Below are 22,780 nucleotides of genomic sequence, written 5' to 3'. Positions count from 1 at the left end.
CATTTTCCATTCTATAATAAAACATTTTGGTTATTATTTGTGATTTCAGAATTGGTATGTAACAGCTGTACATATGTTTAGGTTTAGCCAATACATTTCTAACAATAATAGAACTATATTTTGAAAAAAAAAAAAAAAAAAATGAAATACAGTTCTAACTATATTTTGAATCTAGTATCTAACATCTAGTATATTTAGAAGTTAATATTCATTATCTAATCTAACACCTATTTTATTATATATATATTTTTTAATTTGTAATGGTATCAAAATTTGAGATTCCTCGATATTCCCAATTTAGGGTTTAGGGTTTAGGCTTAGACATCTTGATATTTCAATATTTCAATTATTTCTATATCTCGACATCCGAAATTGAGTTTTCATTTCGACCAATTATTTCAATATTTCAAAACAATTTTGATATTTCGACCAATTATTCAATAATTCAATACTATTTCAATATTTTGCCCAATTGTTTTTATGAAATTTTGAAATCAATTTATTCTCTATTTAGGTTGATTTGAATTTCCCTCTCAAAATCAAATTCGAAACTCATTTTCAACTTTTTGGCTTCCTCCTCAAATTCAAACTGAAATTCAAACCCAAATTTTAGCTATTTTTCTACTCTCTTTCTTTCTCCACCCTCAAATCTACTTCTCTTTAAACACTTATTCTTCATTCCTAATATAGAAACTTACAAAAACTCAAAACTATGGGAGGTGGTAAACATGAAAACTCACCCAATCCACACACTTGAAAGATAATTTGTTTGACTTATCTTCTCCACTTCAATTGTTTTCTTTAAGTTGGGTATATGTCTAACTATTTTCTTTTTGTTGAATTTAAGTCTAATTTAAGCACATTTAAAACTTACATTGGAATTGGAAGTGGAAGTTGACAACATATGTCATGGGTTTGGGACAAAAGTTATTGTGAAAGGGAAGGGAAAAAAAAAAGAATCGTAGAATGTTGTAATCTTCTCAATCTTATGTTAATTTTGGTAACTGATCACTACTTTACAAATACAATTTTCAGTAACTTAATACCAAAAGTTTGAACAATTTTCTGCAACTAGATACCATTTATCAAATTAGTAACTGGATACCGAAATTGAGTTTTAATTTCGGTAACTGGTTACCGCTTTACAAATACAATTTTCAGCAACTAAATACCAACATTTTGAACAATTTTCAGCAACTAGATACCATTTATCAAATTAGGGATACCGAAATTGAGTTTTACAAATACAATTTTCAGCTACTAAACACCAAAATTTTGAGCAATTTTCAGCAACTAGATATCATTTATCAATATTTTAATTTAGGGTTTAGGGTTTAGGGTTAGACATCTCGATATTTCAATATTTCACCCAATTATTTCAAATTAGGGATACCGAAAATTGAGTTTTAGTAACTAGTTACCGCTTTACAAATACAATTTTCAGCAACTGAACACCAAAAGTTTGAGCAATTTTCAGCAACTAGATACCATTTATCAAATTAGCAATTTGATACCGAAATTGAGTTTTAATTTCGGTAACTGGTTATCGCTTTACTATTACAATATTCAGCAATTGAACACCAAAATTTTAAGCAATTTTCTCAAATTAGAGATACCAAAATTGAGTTTTAGTAACTGGTTACTGCTTTACAAATACAATTTTCAGCAACTAGATACCATTTACCAAATTAGCAACTGGATACCGAAATTGAGTTTTAATTTCGGTAACTGGTTACCGCTTTAATATTACAATTTTCAGCAACTAGATACCAACATTTTTCAGCAACTAAACACCAACATTTTGAGCAATTGTCAACAACTAGGTACCACTTTACTATGCTTTTAACAGTAAATACAATGTCTTCAATTTAGAATTCCACTACCAAAATCACCACAACCAAAATCCAATTTCTACAAAAAACAAAGCGAAAACTCTAAACAAAGCGAGACTTGGGTTTTTTTTTTTTTTTTTAATGTCGGTAGTAGTTTAAACGTAAAGAAAAGAGAGGAGGCGGCGGGGGTAGCTGGGAGGAGGAGAGAAGAGAAAGTCTCGGAGGTATTTTACACTGTTAGTAATCTATGAAAATGGTACTAAAAACCTGCATACAAAGTCACCCGGTTTAAGGAGCGTACCCCTCTAATTTTTTAGTGAACCGGCTGGGTTACTCTTAACCAAAATCGGTTCCCAGGTCGGAGAGTGCCCTCTTAGGAACCGGAGCGTGTATTTAACAGGACCCTTAGTAAAATTTAAATAATATTTTTCTATGCAACACAATGTCAATACCATGCTTCAACAAATAAGATATTCTTTGAGTACATTTGCACATAACAGATCCAACACCATCATGATTACTTCACCCTCTTTTCTCCAATATATGAAGAAAAAACTCAATCAGTGTCGTAAGCATCTAGCGCTTCAATCCTTATTTACTTTACTAAAGACAAATCTCAATTAGGATCCAAATTGTTGGCTCAAAAGCTTGGCTTAAACCTATCTAATGGACTGGATCAACCATTTGCAAGTAACATTGCATAATTCTTGTAAGTCTAATGAAGAAAACCATGGCACACATGAACTTCCTTTACATTGAAGTACTAAACAAATCATGATGCCCAAGCCTTAAAATAGAATAGAAAATGTGTAAAGACTTTGACACGGATGACATTTATAAGTCTTTGTATTCTATTAGCAAAAGTTTAGTATGCACATTTGTCTGCCAATCGAAATGATACGATGTTCCATTGTGATTCTAACTGTAACCTATGGCTCCATTACTCCCAAACAAATATTTTTGTAGAACTATTAGGTATCTATACCCATGGTTAATGAAAGACATACTCTACTTGGGTATAAATCATCAAGCCGTGGGTAAATAACAATAACAATATTCCCAAAAGTTGAGAAAGAAGACTATGTTTTCCAACAATGACATGCACAAACAATAACAATCAACATCTCCAAAATAAATATAAAAATATGCATCCATATGCCCATTCCAGCCTTAGGGCCTCAAATATCCCTCGAGCCCCCATAAACACAATTTACAGTCAGCCTTCAAGGCCACATGTTTGCTTCTCAACCGAAAGTATAATTACCATACAAAGTCGTGCTCAAAAGAATCATCATTCCCATTTACTATATATAACAAATCATATTTGGAACCGCATATGCTCCCTAGGCATATCCGGCACTAGCACAGTGCAAACATTCCAAACATTTGTTATGAATTAATTGTCCTATTTCAATATGAGAACTTATCTAGAGCTCGCCTCGAAACTCTAGGGTACAAAATAGTCTTCATGTCATCCAAACATAAAATTCCTCAAGCAATAAAGCGAATCCGAAAGCAATATGTATAATCTCATTATATTTACAAATAAGGAAACTAGTGGCTTAGGTCATCTAAAAATAGGTACAACAAGTTCTAAATACTCCCACAATAACATATATAAAGTTCCATCCCTAGTGATGCACAATGTACCTCTAAGTCAAAATTGCTCAAAAACGGATTTTATTATAATTCCAGGTCTCCAAAAACTATCTTAAGATTCATGTCAGTTCCAAGCAAAGCCACCATCTAAAAGTAGGCTACAAACACTATACAAAACACCCAAGAAAAATTCAATAAGCTCTTTGTTTATTACTATAAATATTTCTCAAAATAAGTCTGTGCACCTAAAAAGAGAACACGGTAGGTTTTCTAGCCAACTTGTTAATGCTATAGTTTTTCCTATATTTATCCAAATGAGACATGACTTTATTATTTAGAAACTAGGATATGTAAACTTCCTTTTTCATGTAGAACTCGAAATCTCAATCTCAACCTAATTAGGAGTAAAAATAACTCAAACTTGGTAAAAATCCTAATTTTCAGCAAACTAGAATTCTGCCGCGCTATCTTCCAAATGGCACAACTCTTTCCACAGGTATCCAAAAGCAATGAGCCTTTTTGCGTTGCGAAACTAACATATAGACCTAACGTCTTTATGTTTTACAAAAATTCTCCATCTTATTCTAAATATGCTAAAACTAGGCTCGAACATAGTGCACAGAAACTGATTTCTGACGCACCGTCATCTGCCAACCAAACTTTAAGATACCGTATCTATCTCCATAGGACTCTGAACGTGTCCAGGACAATCGGGTTGGAAAGAAGACTCATGGAACTTGCTTTTTCATGTTTTATCAAAATCCTAACTCCCATCTTAACTATAAGAAAATTAGGATCCAACACTGTACAGAAAACTGTTTTCTGACAAACAAAATCTCTGACGCGCAGAATTGGCGCAGAATTGAGTGAGGTCTTCTGTGTTGGACAGAGGACACACCAAACTTTCATTCAGAGTTGGATTTGATAAAAAGTACTGAGAACTCAATTTTATACCGAATTTCAAATCACTCCAGAACCAAAAATATCCATTTTTTACAGTTTTCATTCTCAACACCAAACCATCAAACTTATACTCAATTTCAATTCACAACCATACAAACAAATCAATATGATAAAAAACATGCTCAAACATGATATAAATCTAAGTAAATGAAGTTACTCACTAATTTAAAACAATACAATTTAAAACCTAGGTTACACGGACACGCCAAATTTTGAAAAAAATTCGTGTCGGATACGTATCCACGTGTCCGTGTCAGACACATATTGCATGTAATTTACCTTAAATTTTGATATTTTGCCGTGACCGACAATTCGTATCTATGTCCGATACGGCGTGTCAATGTAATCTAGTTTAAAACAATATAGAAATTTCCGCGGGGTTTCGAAACACTCACTTTAATGGTGAAGTGAAAACTATCTAGGATTTGTCTTCACAAAAGAAACTTTGTCAACTGAATATGGTAATGAATTACATGTTGAGTGATTGCTTGGTCTCGGATACTTCTGCACCCGTTCTAGTCTCTGTGATAAAAGCAGGTGCTGAAGGAGATTCGAGGGTAAGGGAGTAGCTGTTGAGCATCAAAACAACTGACGATATGGTGGGTCTATCTTCTAAGTTCTCTTGAACACACAACAATCCAATGTGGATGCATCTCAATACTTCTTTGGGTGAAAAACTATCGATCAACCAATAGAGCATTATCTTCTCTCTAAAGTTTCCAAGCCTGCAATGGTTATGCAAGTATTGTATAATTGTCAGAGAGTTTCTGTATAGGACATATACATGACGTAGGAGGTTAGTGGTAACAATGGGACCGGATGCGGTATAGCTGGGGGAGACAGGTTGCACAGGATCAGATCCGCAGTATCCCAACCGTTCTGGAACTGCTGCGAGATGTGGAGAGATGGAGAGCGGAACCTTAACTGCAAGGTAACTGTCGCGATACGTGGAAAGAGGAGAGACCATGAACGAGAGAGGGGGATAAAAAGGGAGAGAGAGAAGAGAAAAAATAAAAGACTAGAGGAGAGACTTGTGAGATTGTAGGTTGTAATACTAGTTTATACATTTTGGCGCCATTTGTGGGAACTGAGAGAAAATGGCTACGGTAATGAAGAGAGGAGTAGGAAGACCTAAGAAAGGACCAGTCAGAGAAACCATTGAGGAAGTAGAGAGTGCTGAGATGGAAGGGGTAGGAGAAGAAGAAGTATCAGATGTGGCGGCAGACGCCACCAGACTTCTAGAGGAGGAGATAGTTAGGTTAAGAGAGGAGAATGATGAGTTGAGAAAGGAGAGGGAGATTACACGGGGTGGAATGGAGCATGGGGAGCCCAGGGGCAGTGAAGCGGAAGGGGAGAATATAGAGTGCCCGCTACCGGACGTCGAACCAACAGTGGGCATTACTTTAGGGGTGGTTCAGGCTATGATCGAGCGAGATCGGGAAGTGAATCGCGTAGCAGAAAGAGTGAACCAGAGCGCAGCACAGAAGGAGGTGGCGAGCCTCAACAAAAATCCGCTGGCAGATTCAATATGGAATTCCGAAGTGCCTAAGAGGTTCTCTCAGCCCAGGTTTGAACGGTATGATGGGAAAGGAGACCCCACTGATCATTTGCATCATTTTCGGCAACAGATGCCGTTATGGCAAGAGAATAAGTATGATGGGCTTCGTTGTATGATGTTCCCGGCCACCCTTAAGGGGGGAGCCTCGGACTGGTATTATCGGTTGGCGTCGCGGAGCATAAAAGGGTTTGAAGAGCTAGAACGCACCTTGGTTGATCACTTCATTCACCAGAAGAGAAGGGTGGTTGATATTGCGGCTCTGTTCAACATTAAGCAAAGGGCTGCGGAATCATTGAGGGAGTTTTTATGCAGATTCAAGGAGGAGACGCTGAGAGTGTAAAGTCTGGATGAGCATACGGCGGTCATAGCCTTCTAGCATGGTTTAAGATCGGGAACCAGAGTTCATGAGTCTGTGTCTAAGATTGAAATTACTACGTTGCATGCCCTATACCCGAAGGTAGAGAAATACATATATACGATATGAGGATATAATGCAGAGAACGGCAAAGGAACAGAAGAGGTCGGGAAAGGCAGTGCAGGAGGTTGAGAAAGATGATCGAAAAGGTAAAGGTAGAATAGAGGAAAGAGAAAGAGGATCTTACAGAGGGGAGAAACGAGGGCCAGAGAGAGCACTCTATCTCGGCAGAAGAGAGGTGCGAGAGAGAAGGCCATACCGCGAAATGGAACAGACTCCTCTTAACCGACCATTAGAGGAAATTTTGACTCTAATTAAGGAGCACCAATGTTATGAGGGGCTGCGAAGTATCCCAAGGGAGATAGAAGGGAAACCATTTTGAGAGTATCATCAGATCCGAAACCATGCCACGAACGAATGTTATGCCTTGAAATGGTTAGTAGAGAGGATGATTGAAAAAGGAATGCTTAGAGAGTTTGTCACAGAGGTGCGTCAAGCCGATAAAGTGCCAGCTTCGGCTAGAATTTTGGGTACGATCAATGTCATCTATAGTGGAGAGACTTTGGGGAGGAATGCACACAGGGACAAAGTAAGGAAGACAAACAAGCCTCAAAAGGCGGTGAATGAGGTGGTGAGTGTACATGGTTAGTTAAGCGGACCCCGGACGGCCCGGGATTATTATGTTCACCCCAAAAGATTTGAAGTCGATAATTTCGCCGCATGAAAACGCCTTGGTGATTACCATAGCAATAGGGAATTATCTAGTTCGGAGGGTGTTGATAGACTGCGGCAGTTCAGTTGATTTGTTATTTAAAGGGGCCATGGAGGAGATGAACATCGACAGCAGCCAGTTGAAGGTTCCTCAAACCAATTTGTATGGGTTCAACGGCAGTAGGACAGAGCCCATAGGGGAAGTTACGTTGCCAGTGACTGCAGGCCCGTCGACGGTGTTCACTAGATTCATGGTGGTGGACACTGCGTCGCAGTATAACGCAATTTTAGGAAGAAAATGGATTCACGAAATGAAAGCCATTCCATCGACATATTACCAAGGGATCCGCTTCCCCACCAATGGGGGAACATATGAAATCAGGGGGGATCAAGTGGCAGCGCAGAACATCCAGCAAATCACGGTGAAGAGTTTCGTCCGAGGAACAAAGGGGAAAGGGCCATCACAGGAACAAGGATTCGTGTAGCAACTACAGGAAGCGGCAGTGACAAAAGGGTTCGAGCCGCCGTTGGGGCCGAAGACATTGGATGCGATTGAAGTAGTGAACTTGGGAGCAGAAGTTGAAGAGAAATTTACATCCATAGGGACTGACTTGCCCGAAGAATGGAAAAAGAAGCTAGTGCGGTTCTTGACAGAAAATTCAAGTGTGTTCGCGTGGGCGATTGAGGATATTGCTGGTTTAGACCCAGAGTTTGCATGTCACCATTTGCATATGAATGAAAGTGCCAAGCCGGTTAGACAAAAAATGAGAAGTTTACGTCCCAAATATGCTGAGGCTATTCGCGAGGAGGTGGCACGATTGAAAGGGGTGGGGATAATAAGGGAGGTCGAATACACAGAATGGTTATCTAACGTAGTCGCGGTCACAAAAAAGAATGGTAAGGTCAGGATGTGTGTTGACTTCACGGATGTAAACAAGGAGTGCCTAAAGGATTGTTACCCGATGCCGCGGGTGGACGAGTTAGTGGACAGAACTGCAGGGTTCAAAGTGTTCTCTTTCATGGACGCGTCCATGGGGTATAATCAGGTCGCTATGCACAGCCCGGATCAGGAAAAGACCACGTTCGTGGTGGAGGGTGGCACGTACTGTTACACCAGGATGCCCTTTGGTTTGAAAAATGCAGGGGCAACATTCCAAAGATTAGGAGAAAAAATGTTTCAAGGGAAAATTCGGAAGGGGATGGAGATATATATTAATGATATGGTGGAAAAGAGCATGTCGGAGGAGGAACACTTGAAAGGACTTCAGGAAACCTTTCATATACTGCAGGAACATAAACTGAAACTCAACCCCGAGAAGTGTACTTTTGGGGTAACTTCTGGAAAGTTCTTAGGTTACATAGTTACACACCGCGGTATAGAGGCAAATCCTGAACAGATCAGATCGCTGATAGAAATGTTGTCCCCTCAAAATGTGAAGGAGGTGCAAAGCTTAGCAGGGAGAGTAGCGGCACTTAACCGATTCATTTCAAAGTCATCGGATAAATGTCGACCACTATATCGATTATTAAGGAAAACACAAGACTTCAAGTGGACCGCGGAATGTGAAGAAGCCTTCCAAGAGTTGAAAAGTTATCTAGGGAAGGCGCCTTTATTGTCGTGACCGGAATAGGGGGAAACACTATATTTGTATTTGGGAGTTTCGGAGTACGCGGTGAGTACGGTCTTGGTGCGCGTGGTTGACAAAGTAGAAAAGCCAGTGTACTTTCAAAGCAAGACCATGTTAGAAGCAGAGACCGATCTGGCCGAATTGGAGAAATACGCTTTGGCTTTAGTATTTTTCTGCCCTAAAGTTGAAACCTTATTTGAGGCACACTCGGTGATAGTAGTAACAAATCTGCCTCTCAAAGCGGGCCTTGAGGGCAGAAAAGTCGAGGAAGAATGCTAAAATGGTAATCTTTGAGTTACTATGAAATTGATTACCAAATCGAACCCTTGAAAAGGCACAAGCAATGGCGGAGGTATTGGCGAGTTCCCAGCCGAGGACCCGACGTGGGGTGAGGAGATGGTAATGGACCACGAAGGAGAGACTAACCACGACCCATTGGACCCATGGGATGCTCGGAATGGATGGAGAGTTTTCGTGGATGGCTCTGCTACGGATACTGAGGAGCGGAATAAGGCGTAGTCCCGTAACTCGGAGAATACTAAATTTGGAGTTATCAATGAAACTGGGGTTCACGGCTTCAAATAATGAATCAGAGTATGAAGCTGTGATAGCGGGTTTAGATTTGGCAAAAGATCTGGGCGTGAGCGAATTATCTGTTTACTCTAATTCTAACCTGGTGGTGTGCCAAGTGAACGGGGGATTTGTGGCTCGCTGCCCAAGGATGGCAAGATACTTGGAGGTCCTACAAAGGAAAGCGAGCAAATTCAGTAAGATCAAATTTACCCATTTAAATCGCGGAGAAAATCGACATGCCGATGCATTAGCTTATGTTGCGGCTGTATTACCAAGTTCGGAGGGGCGATCTATTGAAATAAGGGTGTTGGACAAGCCCAGTACCGCGGAAGGAGAGTATGTTTGTCTTACCACCGAGATTGATCCTGATTGGATAGTTCCCATCAAGACTTTCCTGATGGGGGTAGAGATTGAAAACACACAGGAGAGGCGTAGAATGGAACAGATGAGCCAAAGATACACTCTGCTAGAGGGGAACCTGTATAGAAGAAGTTTCGGAGGACCAATGTTAAAATGCATAGGGCCGTCGCATGTTTAGGAACTGCTGGCCGAAGTGCACGACGGGGATTTTGGAAGTCATTCAGCGGGGCGAACAACCACACACCGTTTCCTCTCTCAGGGATACTTTTGGCCACACATGAAGAGAGATGCCACAGAATACGCCAAAAGATGCGCAAAATGCCAGAGGTTTGCACCGCTGATTCATGCACCGGCTGAGCCGTTACACAGTGTGCTAAGCCCGTGGCCGTTCGCCATGTGGGCAATGGATATAGTTGGATTGCTGCCCATGGCAAGCGGTAAAAGGAGGTTTATGTTAGCGGCAACAGATTATTTTACCAAGTGGGTTGAGGGCGTGGCGTTGCAACAGGTCAAGGAAGAGAATGTGATCAAATTCCTATGGGAGAATATCATTTGCAGGTTTGGATTGCCAGATACAATCATAGTGGATAATGGGACCACGATTTCTTTTGGGAAGAAAGTCCGAAATTTCCTTCACGCATTCAAAGTGAAGTAAGGGTTCTCAGCCCCCTACAATCCGGAAGAGAACGGACAGGCCGAGGCTTCAAACAAAGTCATTATGGATAACCTTAAGAAAAAACTGGAGGAGCGGAAGGGGCATAAATTTGAACACTTACCTCATGTGCTGTGGGCATACCGAACTACACCAAGAACATCCACTAAAGAATCACCGTTCGCAATGGCGTACGAAGTAGAGGCTGTCATACCAGTAGAGATGATAGAGTCCACGACGAGAACGAAAGCGGTGGAAAGCGGGCTGAATGAGAATATATTAGCCGCGGATTTGAATCTTGTGGAAGAAAAAAGAGAGATAGCCCGTATTCGGTTGGAGGAATACCATCGGACTCTGCAGAGACAATATGATAAACGAGTGAAGCCACAGAGTTTCAATGTGGGTGACTATGTGTTGTGACGTGTTACTCCAGCCACCAAGAAAGAAAACGATGGAAAGTTGGGGCCAAACTGGGAAGGTCCATATGTCATCAGTAAGAAGGGTACATCTGGAACTTATGGATTACAGACTACAGCAGGAGAAAAGATAGACAGACCGTGGAATATCAGAATGTTAAAAGAGTTCCATGTCTAGGACCTTTCTTTAATCTTTTCGAATTTGATAGCGCATTATTTGTATTGTTTATTTTTATGACTATGAAATAAACAAGCACTTCTTCCAATCGAGTTAGAAGTAGATAATAGAAAGAAAATAAAGGATGAATATAACTGTCCCGTTAAGCTTCAAAGCTATACAGCAAGAGAGAGCGGGGGGAACGAGCCCTTCGCAGACTTCATGTCCGAATCAAACTGGGGGCAACCCTAACTAGCTTCACAGCTATACAAATAGAGAGTGTGGGGGGGGAAGAGCCCTTCGCGGACTTCATGTCCGAATCAAACTGGGGGCAACCCTAACTAGCTTCACAGCTATACAAATTGGGAGTGCGGGGGGGAAGAGCCATTCGCGGACTTTATGTCCGAATCAAACTGGGGGCAACCCTAACTAGCTTCACAGCTATACAAATGGAGAGAGCGGGGGAGAAGAGCCCTTCGCGGACTTTATGTCCGAATCAAACTGGGGGCAACCCTAACTAGCTTCACAGCTATACAAATGGAGAGAGCGGGGAAGAGCCCTTCGCAGACTTCATGTCCGAATCAAACTGGAGGCAACCCTAACTAGCTTCACGACTATACAAATTGAGAGTGCGGGGAGGAAGAGCCCTTCGCGGACTTCATGTCCGAATCAAACTGGGGGCAACCCTAACTAGCTTCACGGCTATACAACTAGAGAGTGTGGGGGGAAGAGCCCTTCGCAGACTTTATGTCCGAATCAAAGCTGGGGCAACCACGACTAGCTTCACAAATTTGTTAAAAAAAGAGCAGGGGAGGCCGTCACTGGCTATGCGTCCGAATACATGGGGGCGACCCTAGCTAATGTCACGCTAACTGAGTTTGCAAATGCAAATGAAAAAGAGATTAAGTCAAGGTACCATATAGCTCAATGGCTCCAATGTATAACGAAGTAATATGCCGAAATAGAAGTACGACAGATAGTAAATTACAATGCAAAAAGAGTACAATGCAAGCCGATTGCAACTACTACAAAATAGTAATATCTCGATGAAGCACTTGTCAAAACACATAACAAAAGACATTGTTTCTCACAAAGACACAATAATTGTTCAAAGCAAATTACAAATCCAAAGGCATCGGCAAAGAAAGAAATCCGATGAGGGTCACTGTTGAGGATTAGTAGTCGGTTCTTCAAGAGAAGTATTTTCATTTTCACCAACAGCCATGCTGGCGTCTTCATTCGTTTCCACTGGAGAAGGGTCAGCGCTGGTCATAGGAGTCGTCACGTCAGGGGTAGGTGTCTCGGCAGCTTCAGGATGCACGGTTGGTGATACCAAGGGCGGTGTATATCGATAGAGGAGGGGTATTTGGGAGAAGTCGGCTGCTTGTGATGGTGATCAAAGCTGCTTTGTTGTAATTCCGTGCAATCTTCGCAATGGAGGCTCTCGGAATCGATCCGCGGCCTCTTTGACGGCCTTATCTACAGCAGCTTGAGTGGCAAGTCTCTCCGTCTCTTTGAGACTTTCCATTTTAGAATTGACCCCCGCTACGTAGTCGCGGTGCTTGTCCTCAGCCACCTGGAGCTCCTTGTGGATTTTCACTGCCTTGATCCGCAACTCGTCCCTTTCCTTCTCCAGCATGGCATACTTTGCTTTCCAGCCATCAGGGCCATGTATCTCCTGCTTCACAATCTCCAAGTTCTCCACGGTGCTGGTAAGGCCGCACAGCACATAGCCGATATCTAGGTTCAGCTGCAGAGACATATTGGGTTAAAGGGTAGCACAAAGGATAATGAGCAATAGAGACAATAACACATACCTTTTCCCATCCAGTGTAAATGGAGGCCCTATGGGAAGCAACGGTACCAGAATCTCCATAAGCTTGATCCCGAGGGAGATGAGAACTGAAAAATAAGGAGGCGGCAATAGCTGGATTTTCCAAAGCTAAGTCTCGCGTAGTGACATCGCGGTCCCTAGCCTTGAACTTGGGATGCCACACCTCGACAGGGCCAGATGTTAAAGGACCAGCTGAAGAAGACTCCTGTCTGGGGCGACGAGAAGATATAGCAGACCGCGGAGGTTCATTGCGGCCAGTGGTAGGTGGAGGAGCAGTGGAAGAAATTTTAGCCCTTTTGGTGGGAGGGCTCTTGTTCGACACTTCGACAGGCGCATCTCCATCAGAGTCGCTGTCCCAAAGCTTGTACTTGTTCACGTCCATTTTGGTAGCGAAAGAGGGGGCGGCAGTATGGACAAAATCGTCCTCCCACTCAGCCACACGGGAGTACGAAGGATGAAGGTTCTCCGCGGTAGTGGTCTTAGTTTTAGCAAAGCAGTGCACGTTGGGCAAGCGCCGTCGTGAATGAGATTTTGGTGGTATAGTTGAAAGACTTGTAGGCGGGGCTTTCTTTTTGAGGTGGGGATGGTTTGGGCTTTCTTTTGGGGGGCGGCAGACGATAGAGGGGGCCTTGGTATTTGTCAATGTCTTTTAAAGAAGGGTCAAGTAAGAGAGGAGTGGCTTTTTCCGGATCAATGCCGAGGACTTCGCACTAGGCACTCCCTAGTTCGCGGAGGGATTGGAAAATTTCTGAGTAAACACCGTTGTATATCTGGGATCGCGAATCGGGTCTCCAACCTACATCACCAAGAATAAAGACAAGTTAACAACAAGTGAGATATAAATACCGCGACTCAAAACGGCTTACTTACCACTTGTTAGGAAATGGAGATGCCTCAGAGAAACTTCCGGAGGGAGGTCCGTGGATAAAAAACTACCAGACACATACAACGGGTACTGGTGCCACACCTTGTCAGAAGTGGTGATGTGAAGAAGGAAAGACTTCTTTTGTGGACGAGTAAAGAAGGATTAATATCCCACACTCCCCAGTTTAGTGCTTTTTTTTATATAGAAGTAGGCAAGGATATCGTGGAGTTGGATTTTGGGGGAGTGAGTTACATTGTAGTGATTGGTGGCATACATAACACGCCAGAAGTTACCTATGTCTTGGCACGGAGGAATGTTGAAATGGTTACAGACCTCGACGTCAAGAAGAGTCAAGGGAAAACATGAAACCGTACCGCTATCCCTACAAGATGGCGGCGAGATAACCGCACGCGGTGGTACCAAGTGAGGAAAGTGGGTGGCGCCGAACCGGTTCAAGAATAATGTCACTAGGTATGCCATAAAAGCGGCTTTAACGGCATCTAGATTGGGTCTGCGGTAGTAAGGCGGTAGAGGCAGAAGGTTTCCTACCGAAGTAGATGGAACAAATTGGGATCGGTAGAATCAGAAGCCGGGGACTCAGATCGGTCCACGGAGTGCTGGTTAGATCTAGGGGTAGAGGATCCAAATTTACCGGATTTGGTGGCAGAGGATTGGGTGGAGGAGATAGCCTCACATTCCGATGAAGACATAATGGAAACAGTACTAAGAGGGAAGTTTACAAAGAGATAGATGTGCAATCTTAGAAAAAAGAAACTGATGTAAGCAAACCTTCCAAAAATAGTGAATACACAAATAATGAGAGGAAAAGAAAACAGTTTAAGGGGAAAGACAAACCTGTAACGAGAGAGGGCCAAAGCAATGGAGGGCGTAGAACCAAACTGTGCTGGAGAGCTATTGAAGAAAATGATGAGGGGAGAGTTTGAAGAAAGGGAATTTGAAGAGATGGTGAGGGTTTACTGTTTTTGTGGGTTTTGAGGGTTTTGAGAGGAGAGAGATATTTGAGCGGGATTTGAAGGGGCAGGGGCATAAGGGTACTAACCAACAAAGAACCAAGGAAATGGGGACACGTATAGTCTCGATTTTCGAAGGGGCAAAAAGCGGCAGCGTCGCCCGTATTTCAGTGGCAAGAGAGGAAGCCGCGTGGAGCACGGGGAGAGAAAGAAGAAAGGGGGGACAGAGTGGGAGGGTCGGGGAAAGAGAAGTATTCCAAGAAAGTGGTATGAAATGAGGCCAGGAGGCGGTTCGGCCCCATTGTCGTTCGCGGACCATCAATACGACCGAGAGAGGGCATCTGTATAGGACGTATACATGACGTAGGAGGTTAGTGGTAACAATGGGACCGGATGCGGTATAGCTGGGGGAGACAGGTTGCCGCGAGGATCCCGGATCCCAATCCATTCATCGAACCGGCCTGCGAGACGTGGAGAGATGGAGAGCGGAACCTTAACTGCAAGGTAACTGCCACGATACGTGGAAGGAGGAGAGACCATGGACGAGAGAGGGAGATAAAAAGGGAGAGAGAGAAGAGAAAAAAGAAAAGACTAGAGGAGAGACTTGTGAGATTGTAGGTTGTAATACTAGTTTATACAGTTTCTACTTCACAACTATATAGTAGAGGAGAAAACTTTATCACTGACCGGTAAAAAAAAATAAAAATGCTAAGTTAACTAAAGAATATGTCATACTTACATAACTTAGAAGGTCTCTTGAAGGACCAGATAGATGAAAATTGTTAGTCTTCTGACCACTAACAATTTCCAAAAGCAAAACTCCAAAACTAAAAACATCAGATTTGACCGAGAATAATCCATGCAAAGCATACTCTGGAGCCATGTATCCACTGCATTTCATCATAGATTTTGATCAATTTCTAACACTGAGGTTTCAATGGTTTTATCAAAAATAGAAGACATTCTTAAAGTTCAGATATATGCTTGTCTGAGGTCCCGACCAATAACACTTACAATGTCCCAGCGATTCTACTTGTATTGCCGTGAGTTTGATCTACTCCAAAAAGCTTTGCCATCCCGAAATCTGAAATTTTGGCATTCATCTCCTCATCTCATAAAATATTTCCGGCTTTGAGGTCCCGATGGATGATCCTGAGTCGAGAATCCTCATGAAGATAAAGTAGTCCTCGAGCAATCCTTCCTATGATCTTGTAGCGCGTTTCCCAATCCAAATCTCTCGTTCTAGCTGGAACTGTTCGAGTAGAAAAATAATTAACAAACCACATTACATCATCTTTATATAAGGCCTCTAGTGCAAGTATATCCTAAGAGACACAATAAAGCATAGTGGATCAGTGAGACAAACCAAATATATATTTGTTGAGGCTTCTGTTTGGAATGTATTCGTAAATAAGTAGCTTTTCTTCTCCAGCCAAACAAAATCCCAGAAGCCTAACAAGATTCCTGTGTTGAAGCTTATGCAGCAAAATAACTTCATTTTTAAATTCTAGTGAGCCTTGCCCAGAATTCTTAGAGAGCCTCTTCACTGCTATTTCTAGCCCATCAAGAAGTTCGCCCTGCAAACAGATGATATGTATCAAGAGAACTATACTTGCCACATAAACCTTCAAAAAAGTTCTCAAATCTCAAATTTGATAAAACGCAACAGATCTAAGGCTATATAATTGAATTTACCTTGTATACTGCACCAAATCCGCCTTCTCCAAGCTTATTGGCATCAGAAAAATCATTTGTAGCAGTCCTGATCATATTAAAATCAAATTGCAAGGACTCTTCGCTTCTGATATCATTATCGTCTACATAATTGAAAAAATAATTATTGCATTGATGTTCTCTGGAAAAAAATTCTAATCAGAAATTACAGATGTTAAGGTGGATATAAAATCTCTTTCTTCCTGTCATTAGTCTTATATTAGGCCTTTATTAGTGTTGTTCAAACTCAGTCAATAAACATAACTATAAGGCCACATTTCGCATTGCTGAAATCATGACCTGTTTTTGTCTTCAATGTCATATATTTAACAAAGCCAAGCAATCTCCACTACGTATTTGATTGCGACATGTAGAATGAATTCCAAAAAAATGATTATAAGAAGCATGAGAGTTGCCGCATCTTCTTATCAGTCATCAGACACCAAAGTATACATCTTTAGATTAGAAAAAGGCATGCTCATAAAGATCTAATCAAGGGGGGGAAATTCTTAGAAAGTTCAACTACTAGGGCCTAAGTGGCCAAAAGAACAGATTTTGTGTTCACAGCATATGTGCCAAAAATATTGACGAAAACGCATGATCCTATACCTTAATTATTGTTCTTGGCATTACACTAGTGCACAACTCTTACTAATCACTTGACCGAGTAACTTAACTTCAGGGTTGAAGGGGGGAAGATTCAAATAATTGATATAATCCTTGAGCGGATGCCAACTCTTGGGTTGGGTTTGGAAAGGGAGGCTAATTGTAACTAGGTTCCCACCCACCCACCCACCCCCCGAAAAAAAAACACACATATACACACACCCCTTCCTCCTCCTATACCTTTCCCTCTTCACATGTTGCTTCTTCAACAAAATTTTCCGGTTCTCCACCTTTCACCTCATCTCCAAGACCAAGTCTCTCATCTTCTCATTCTGCACTCAATCATCCCTCACAATCAGTAAGTTTCCGCTCACACCCCACTGCATTGCATTATTCTAGTTAATTAGTATCTTATGCTGCTATTTAAGAGTAATCAGATGATGCATATCTAATATATAACAATTAGCCTATGCTTGTGGCTTTTGTAGTTATCAATAAGTTAAGAACAAATATCCTTAGAATATATTGTGTAACGTACAAATCAATTCCAGTTTCTTTTTCCTCCTGTTCTTCCTGATTCTCCTAGTTATAAAATATGTGCAAATTGCAGCTAAGAGTACCGCAACAATTGCTGGAACAACAATCGCAACAACGTTGACAGATTTGCCATTTCCAGTTCCTGCACAAACAGCAATACTCAAATACAATCCATTCCCAATACCATAATCCTACTAAGTAGTTCTTTTAATCATATTACCTGAATTCGATTGTGGTGGTGGATGAGGAGATGGTGATGACAATTTAAAAAATGGAGAAATCTCATATTTTATATTACAAATTGTAGTGAAAATATGGGCACCTACACTGTTGTTACAACAAGTTGGTATCCATCTAACCATACTTTGTAAACAAGAAAAGCATTGAGTATCTGATAAGTCTCTAGTACACATGGCCAAACCATATATAACATTGAAGGTTGAGTAATGAGTTGATCCAGCAGCAAATTTTATTGCCACGGACGCAGCAGTATTAGACAGATTTTTCAATAGGTTATCTAACTGGCTGTTGTAACGATTAGCATTAGCATCAGCATCAGGAACATATGGCTTTACAAGTGTCCCCCGGAGATTACCATCAACTTGGGAGAAAAACCAGGTATTGGAGTAACGTAAAATGCAAGTATCATATCGCAGTGTAGCCTCCTTTCCGTTTGGACATTTTCGGATAATTTCTACAGCTGAATTATTCAAACAACTCCGGCAATCTTCTGTTGAGATATCACCTCTTCATTGGACTAGGCCATAGACTATATCAGGACTAGTTCCAATAGTTGTATTAAAAAATCCTTCGTGAATACCATTTGAAAGAAGGGAAGGAAGGAGGAGGTTGAGATTGGTCTGGAATTGGCTATTGAAAGCGTAGTTTGCAGTGTTGGAGCATCTTTCTAGTATTTGAGCTTGGACATGGTTATGAAAAACAAGCAAACATGAAAATATGATGATCAAATGCGTGAAACTTGATCTAGGTACATACAATTTCTTCATTTCTGTTCTCTGCTATTACATATTTTTTCTTTCTGTTCTCTGCTATTACATATTTTTTTCTTTCATTCACCTTGATCTTGGAAAGTCTTGGCCACATGTTTCAAGCAAAAATAAATGGTCCCCAAGACTAAACCAATTTTGTGTTGCACGAGAGCTTCTAGTCAACACAACTGGAATTTGCTCAAAAATGATCTTTTGTCTGTTATCAACATATTTTTTTCTTTCATTCACCTTGATCTTGAAAAGTCTTGACGTCTAGAGCAAGGCAGGTTCCTGTTTAGACACAAGTCTTTCTCTGAACGGAAAATACACGAATCGGCCCCCAAATTAGCAAACATACCACTACATGGCATTGAAAATGTTGACCTATGTTTCATACCAAAGCCGGACTTCCGACCCACGTGATGATGTAAGCGAGAAAATCTCAACATCCTACCGCCCTTCTTCCTTTTTAGTGATAATACTATTTTATCATTATTTTAAATCATGTGTAATTATTTTATTAGCCTATTCCAAGTTAGGACTTCATTTTCTTTTATCTCTAGCCATCTTCTGCAATTTGTTTCAAAAGAGGATTTAATCTTCTTCTCCCTCTTCCACGCATTCCAATGAAACACATTTCCCTCTCTTTTCCCTATCTTTCCCGCCCAATGTTCCCTATATTTCTTTCTGTTTCTTTTGAATACCTGTTCTTGGAGCAGGAGAAACTCTTATCGCCACACTTCCCGCCCAATTTAGTATCTTATAATTCCAGTATAGTGTCGTATCATTCTGTTAAATCATTATATTTGGTACCAACCAGTCTATTAGTATATATTCATGGAATTTTATGATTTTTGTGAAGAGGAGATTTCTGTGAGGGATTTTTATAGAAGGGAGAAGGCGAATAAGTGGTGGAAATGGCATGTAGAGAAATGGACTTTTGATGAATACTGGATAGTGGGGAAGAGTTCGGTTGCACTAGTGGCTATTGTGAATGGTCCTGCTTTTAGGGGTTTCTTGAATTGGCATCCCCAGTCACCAAAGTGCCAAGATATTGATACCGTGGCTCATTTGTGGGAGATTTTCATTGTGGCCATGAATAAGTTGTTCAAATTCAAGCTAGACACGAAGACAGTAGTTAGTAAAGACTTTTAGAATCTGGTTATGGAAATAGATTTGTTGAGGTTTCGGGGTTTTGATGTCAATTTTATGGCTAAATATCTTTGGGAAATGGTATGTGATTGTGAAGAAGTTTTGGACATATACACTTATTGTATCAAAAAGAACATTCGGAGCCTAAATATATACTTTCTGGAAAGTTTTCTATTGGTTTTGCGATTATTGAAAGTAAGCACAAGTCTATGACAATACAGAAGTTGCGATGGGTACAAAGTCTAACAGATGGTCTGTTAGGTAAATGTTATGTTGGTGGACTTGGAAAAGAAACCGATCTTGTTAGAGTTGAGTTATTTTGTGCGGCTAGAAATATCAAAATGGTTATGATAGTGATGTTTCTTCGCTCTCCCGCTTTCATTTCGGCGTTTAGCCTTCTAGGCGGGTTTGATACTCCAGAAGAATTTTCTTTGTATGCACCCTGTCCAGAGGTTACACCACAACCATATCCCCCACCACCTCGTGCTGGATTGATAGTAATTTATATGTCCTTGTCACTTTACAGTGTCGGAGAGGTTCTATATAATGTCTTGTTGTAATTTGATTACAGTTGGTATTAATTAGTCGTATTGTTTGTTGTTACTTGTTACAGTCGATGAAACGAAAAAACTCTGACATAGATCCAGAGATGAGGATTTCTGAGGAGATAGAATTTGATGTTTTTTTGCTTACAAAAAGACGAATACTAGAAATCGTCCAAGGCGTCTGGTATCCTGGAATGCCAAAGAAGCCGTCCATAATTTATACTCTCCCCTGTGGAAGAGTGGAATTGGAAAACTACTAGTAGTGGATTGAAGTTTTGGTACCGTAATAGCCCAACCCGCATGCTATTGTGTAGATTTGTTTGTATCATGGATGCATTCTTTGATGCCCCAGTAGGTCATTATAAGTGATGTGAATGTGTATCGTAGTTTTGTAATGTGTAAAGTAGGGACTGTGATGATATAATCCATTTGCTGGTATTTTGAGCCCATATGTTCTGTTGCAATATATTTTAAAGCACACTTACACAATATATATGGCTTTCTCTTAAATGGACTGTTTGTTAAAGGACATGTTATATATTTTCTTGAGAAGCTTATATAGTGCCATGCACAGCTTATATAGTGTTGTATATAAGCTGGCTACTAATAAGTTAATAAGCGTAAATTAAAAAGTTTTACAATACACTATATAAGTTGTTCCAGACACTATATAAACTGGCCCACAAACTTGTCTGTTAACGGGTATATCCGTGTAAGAGAAAGTCTAGTACATGGCGAAGTACATATACATAAACAAAATATCTATGTCCTTGTCATTTTACAGTGTCGGAGAGGTTGTATATAATGTGTTGTTGTGATTTAATTACAGTTGGTATTAATTAGTCGTATCGTTTATTGTTACTTGTTACAGTCGATGGAACGAAACAACTCTGACATGGATTCAAAGATGAGCATTTCCGAGGAGATAGAATTTGATTGTTTTTTGCTTACAAAATGACGAAGACTAGAAATCGTCCAAGGCATCTGGTATCCTAGAAATGCCAAAGAAGCACTCCATAATTTATTTATACTCTCCCCTATGGAAGAGTAGAATTGGAAAACTACTAGTGGTGGATTGAAGTTTTGGTACCGTTGTAGCCCAACCAGCATGTTAGAGTGTAGTTTTGTTTGTATCGTGGATGAATTCTTTGATGCCCTAGTAGGTCATTGTAAGTAATGTGAATGTGTAGTTTGGTGATGTGTAAAGTGGGGACTGTGATGATGTAATCCATTTGCCGGTATTTTGAGCCCATATGTTCTGTTACAATATATTTTGAAGCACACTTGTTTACACAATATGGCTTTCTCTTAAACAGGCTGTCTGTTAATGGACATGTTATATAGTGTCTTGAGATTAAACGGACTGTCTGTTAATGGACATGTTATATAGTGTCTTGAGAAGCTGCCCACGAACAAGTTAATAAGTGTAAATTTAAAAGTTGTTCAAGACACTATATAAGCTGCCCCACAAACTTGTTCGTTAAAGAGAAAGCCTAGTACATGGCGAAGTACATATACATAAACAAAATATCTCTGTCCTTGTCACTTTACAGTGTCGGAGAGGTTCTATATAATGTGTTGTTGTGATTTAATTACAGTTGGTAGTAATTAGTTGTATTGACAATCGTCCAAGTATCACATCCTTAGGCTAGCTAGACTAGGACATAGATCGAGTAATGTTATTCAGGATTTGGATTTTAAACCTATTTTCTTGCAGATTCAGAAGCATCTTGTTATAAGAAGAATGAAGAGAGAGAGCTTCCAATGAGTTAGGGTAGAGAGTATCATCCAACAACTCCAAGAGGCATAACTCCTCCACCTACAAAACACCTCCATCCACAAGTTTTCTATCTCTCATAGATTGAGTCTTCACCATCTCTACAAGCTCTCCAATACTCTTCATAAGAGGATCTGGTTCAGGAGAATCTTTTTTACGTACGTTTTTGCTTTGAGATTCCTGCATCACTCTTTGCTCGTGAAGTAGTCGGAACTTGTGTTTGTTTAGGTGGTGTAGTTGTAGTACCACTATGTGCACAATTAGTAAGAATATTATCACTTGGAACATGGGAAGAATGATCATTATATGTGCTCAACAAGGGTATACTTTGTGATATATAAGAGTCATACTCCTCACAATAGGCGACATCTGGGAAGTGATCGACATGATGATCAGCTCCATGAATCTGGTTATCCTCGCTAGCACTATCAACATTCTCAACCTCGATATGCAGCATGAACATTATGGGGAGTCACCACATGAATTGGATACTTGTGGTTAAACCCTTCATCACCACAAGATACAGTGGGTTCAAACAAGAATTCAAGCAACTCGCTATTCACCAAATTAAAGGATCGAAACATTCCTAAAATGGTTCACCAAAGGATACTTCTGTTTGTAACAATAGACAACAAAAAGAAAATGAGGTTAAACAACTAATAAAGTAGTTGTATGCTAATAACTCATATAAACTAAAAAGTTGTTGGTTTCTTCATTGATTATATCATCCCAAATATTATCTGGAAAATCTAAAACACCTCCAACAAAGCCGACACCATGTCCCGTCCTATTTGATAAAACTCTCCATGTTTGATATTGTTTCCAGAGGTAGTCCCGGCCTATTGGTTCTTGAGTTGCTTTTGTGTGTATGGAGCATCATAGGCCTTGCTCATCTTTTCATTAAGATTAGTCCATGACTCTGATTTC

At 40.5% G+C, this 22,780-nt stretch overlaps 1 protein-coding gene, 1 long non-coding RNA gene and 1 pseudogene across 3 annotated transcripts; 1 reads left to right on the top strand and 2 right to left on the bottom strand.

Moving 5' to 3' along the window:
• Positions 1 to 4,470: 4,470 nt before the first annotated feature.
• LOC147503176 (cysteine-rich receptor-like protein kinase 10) lies at positions 4,471 to 20,101 on the bottom strand (annotated as a pseudogene). The gene is made up of 7 exons (XR_015221918.1): positions 17,611 to 20,101; positions 17,392 to 17,532; positions 16,230 to 16,351; positions 15,901 to 16,111; positions 15,549 to 15,786; positions 15,274 to 15,424; positions 4,471 to 5,119 (listed from the first exon to the last, which is right to left on the bottom strand). The product of XR_015221918.1 is annotated as a cysteine-rich receptor-like protein kinase 10 (transcript).
• On the bottom strand, positions 12,261 to 13,181 carry LOC147503177 (uncharacterized). Its single transcript, XM_086603690.1, has 2 exons — positions 12,682 to 13,181; positions 12,261 to 12,614 (listed from the first exon to the last, which is right to left on the bottom strand). Exons 1-2 carry the CDS (start codon positions 13,078 to 13,080, stop codon positions 12,261 to 12,263), a joined length of 753 nt encoding a protein of 250 aa, XP_086459816.1. The 5' UTR covers positions 13,081 to 13,181.
• LOC147503175 (uncharacterized) lies at positions 16,345 to 21,326 on the top strand. The gene is made up of 2 exons (XR_015221919.1): positions 16,345 to 17,211; positions 20,948 to 21,326. It is a non-coding gene; the product is annotated as an uncharacterized LOC147503175 (long non-coding RNA).
• Positions 21,327 to 22,780: the final 1,454 nt, after the last annotated feature.

This window comes from Coptis chinensis, chromosome 4, assembly GCF_015680905.1.
Source record: "Coptis chinensis isolate HL-2020 chromosome 4, ASM1568090v1, whole genome shotgun sequence".
NCBI classification, from domain to species: domain Eukaryota; kingdom Viridiplantae; phylum Streptophyta; class Magnoliopsida; order Ranunculales; family Ranunculaceae; genus Coptis; species Coptis chinensis.
The sequence above is the reverse complement of the archived record's forward strand: the minus strand, read 5'-3'. Positions and strand labels throughout refer to the sequence as shown.

Bases quoted from the DNA above. Each gene is read 5' to 3' on its own strand.
- LOC147503177 (XM_086603690.1), bottom strand. From the start codon at position 13,080: ATGGACGTGAACAAGTACAAGCTTTGGGACAGCGACTCTGATGGAGAT. The intron at 12,615-12,681 runs GTATGTGTTATT...ATGTCTCTGCAG, and splicing joins TTTACACTGGATGGGAAAAG to CTGAACCTAGATATCGGCTA.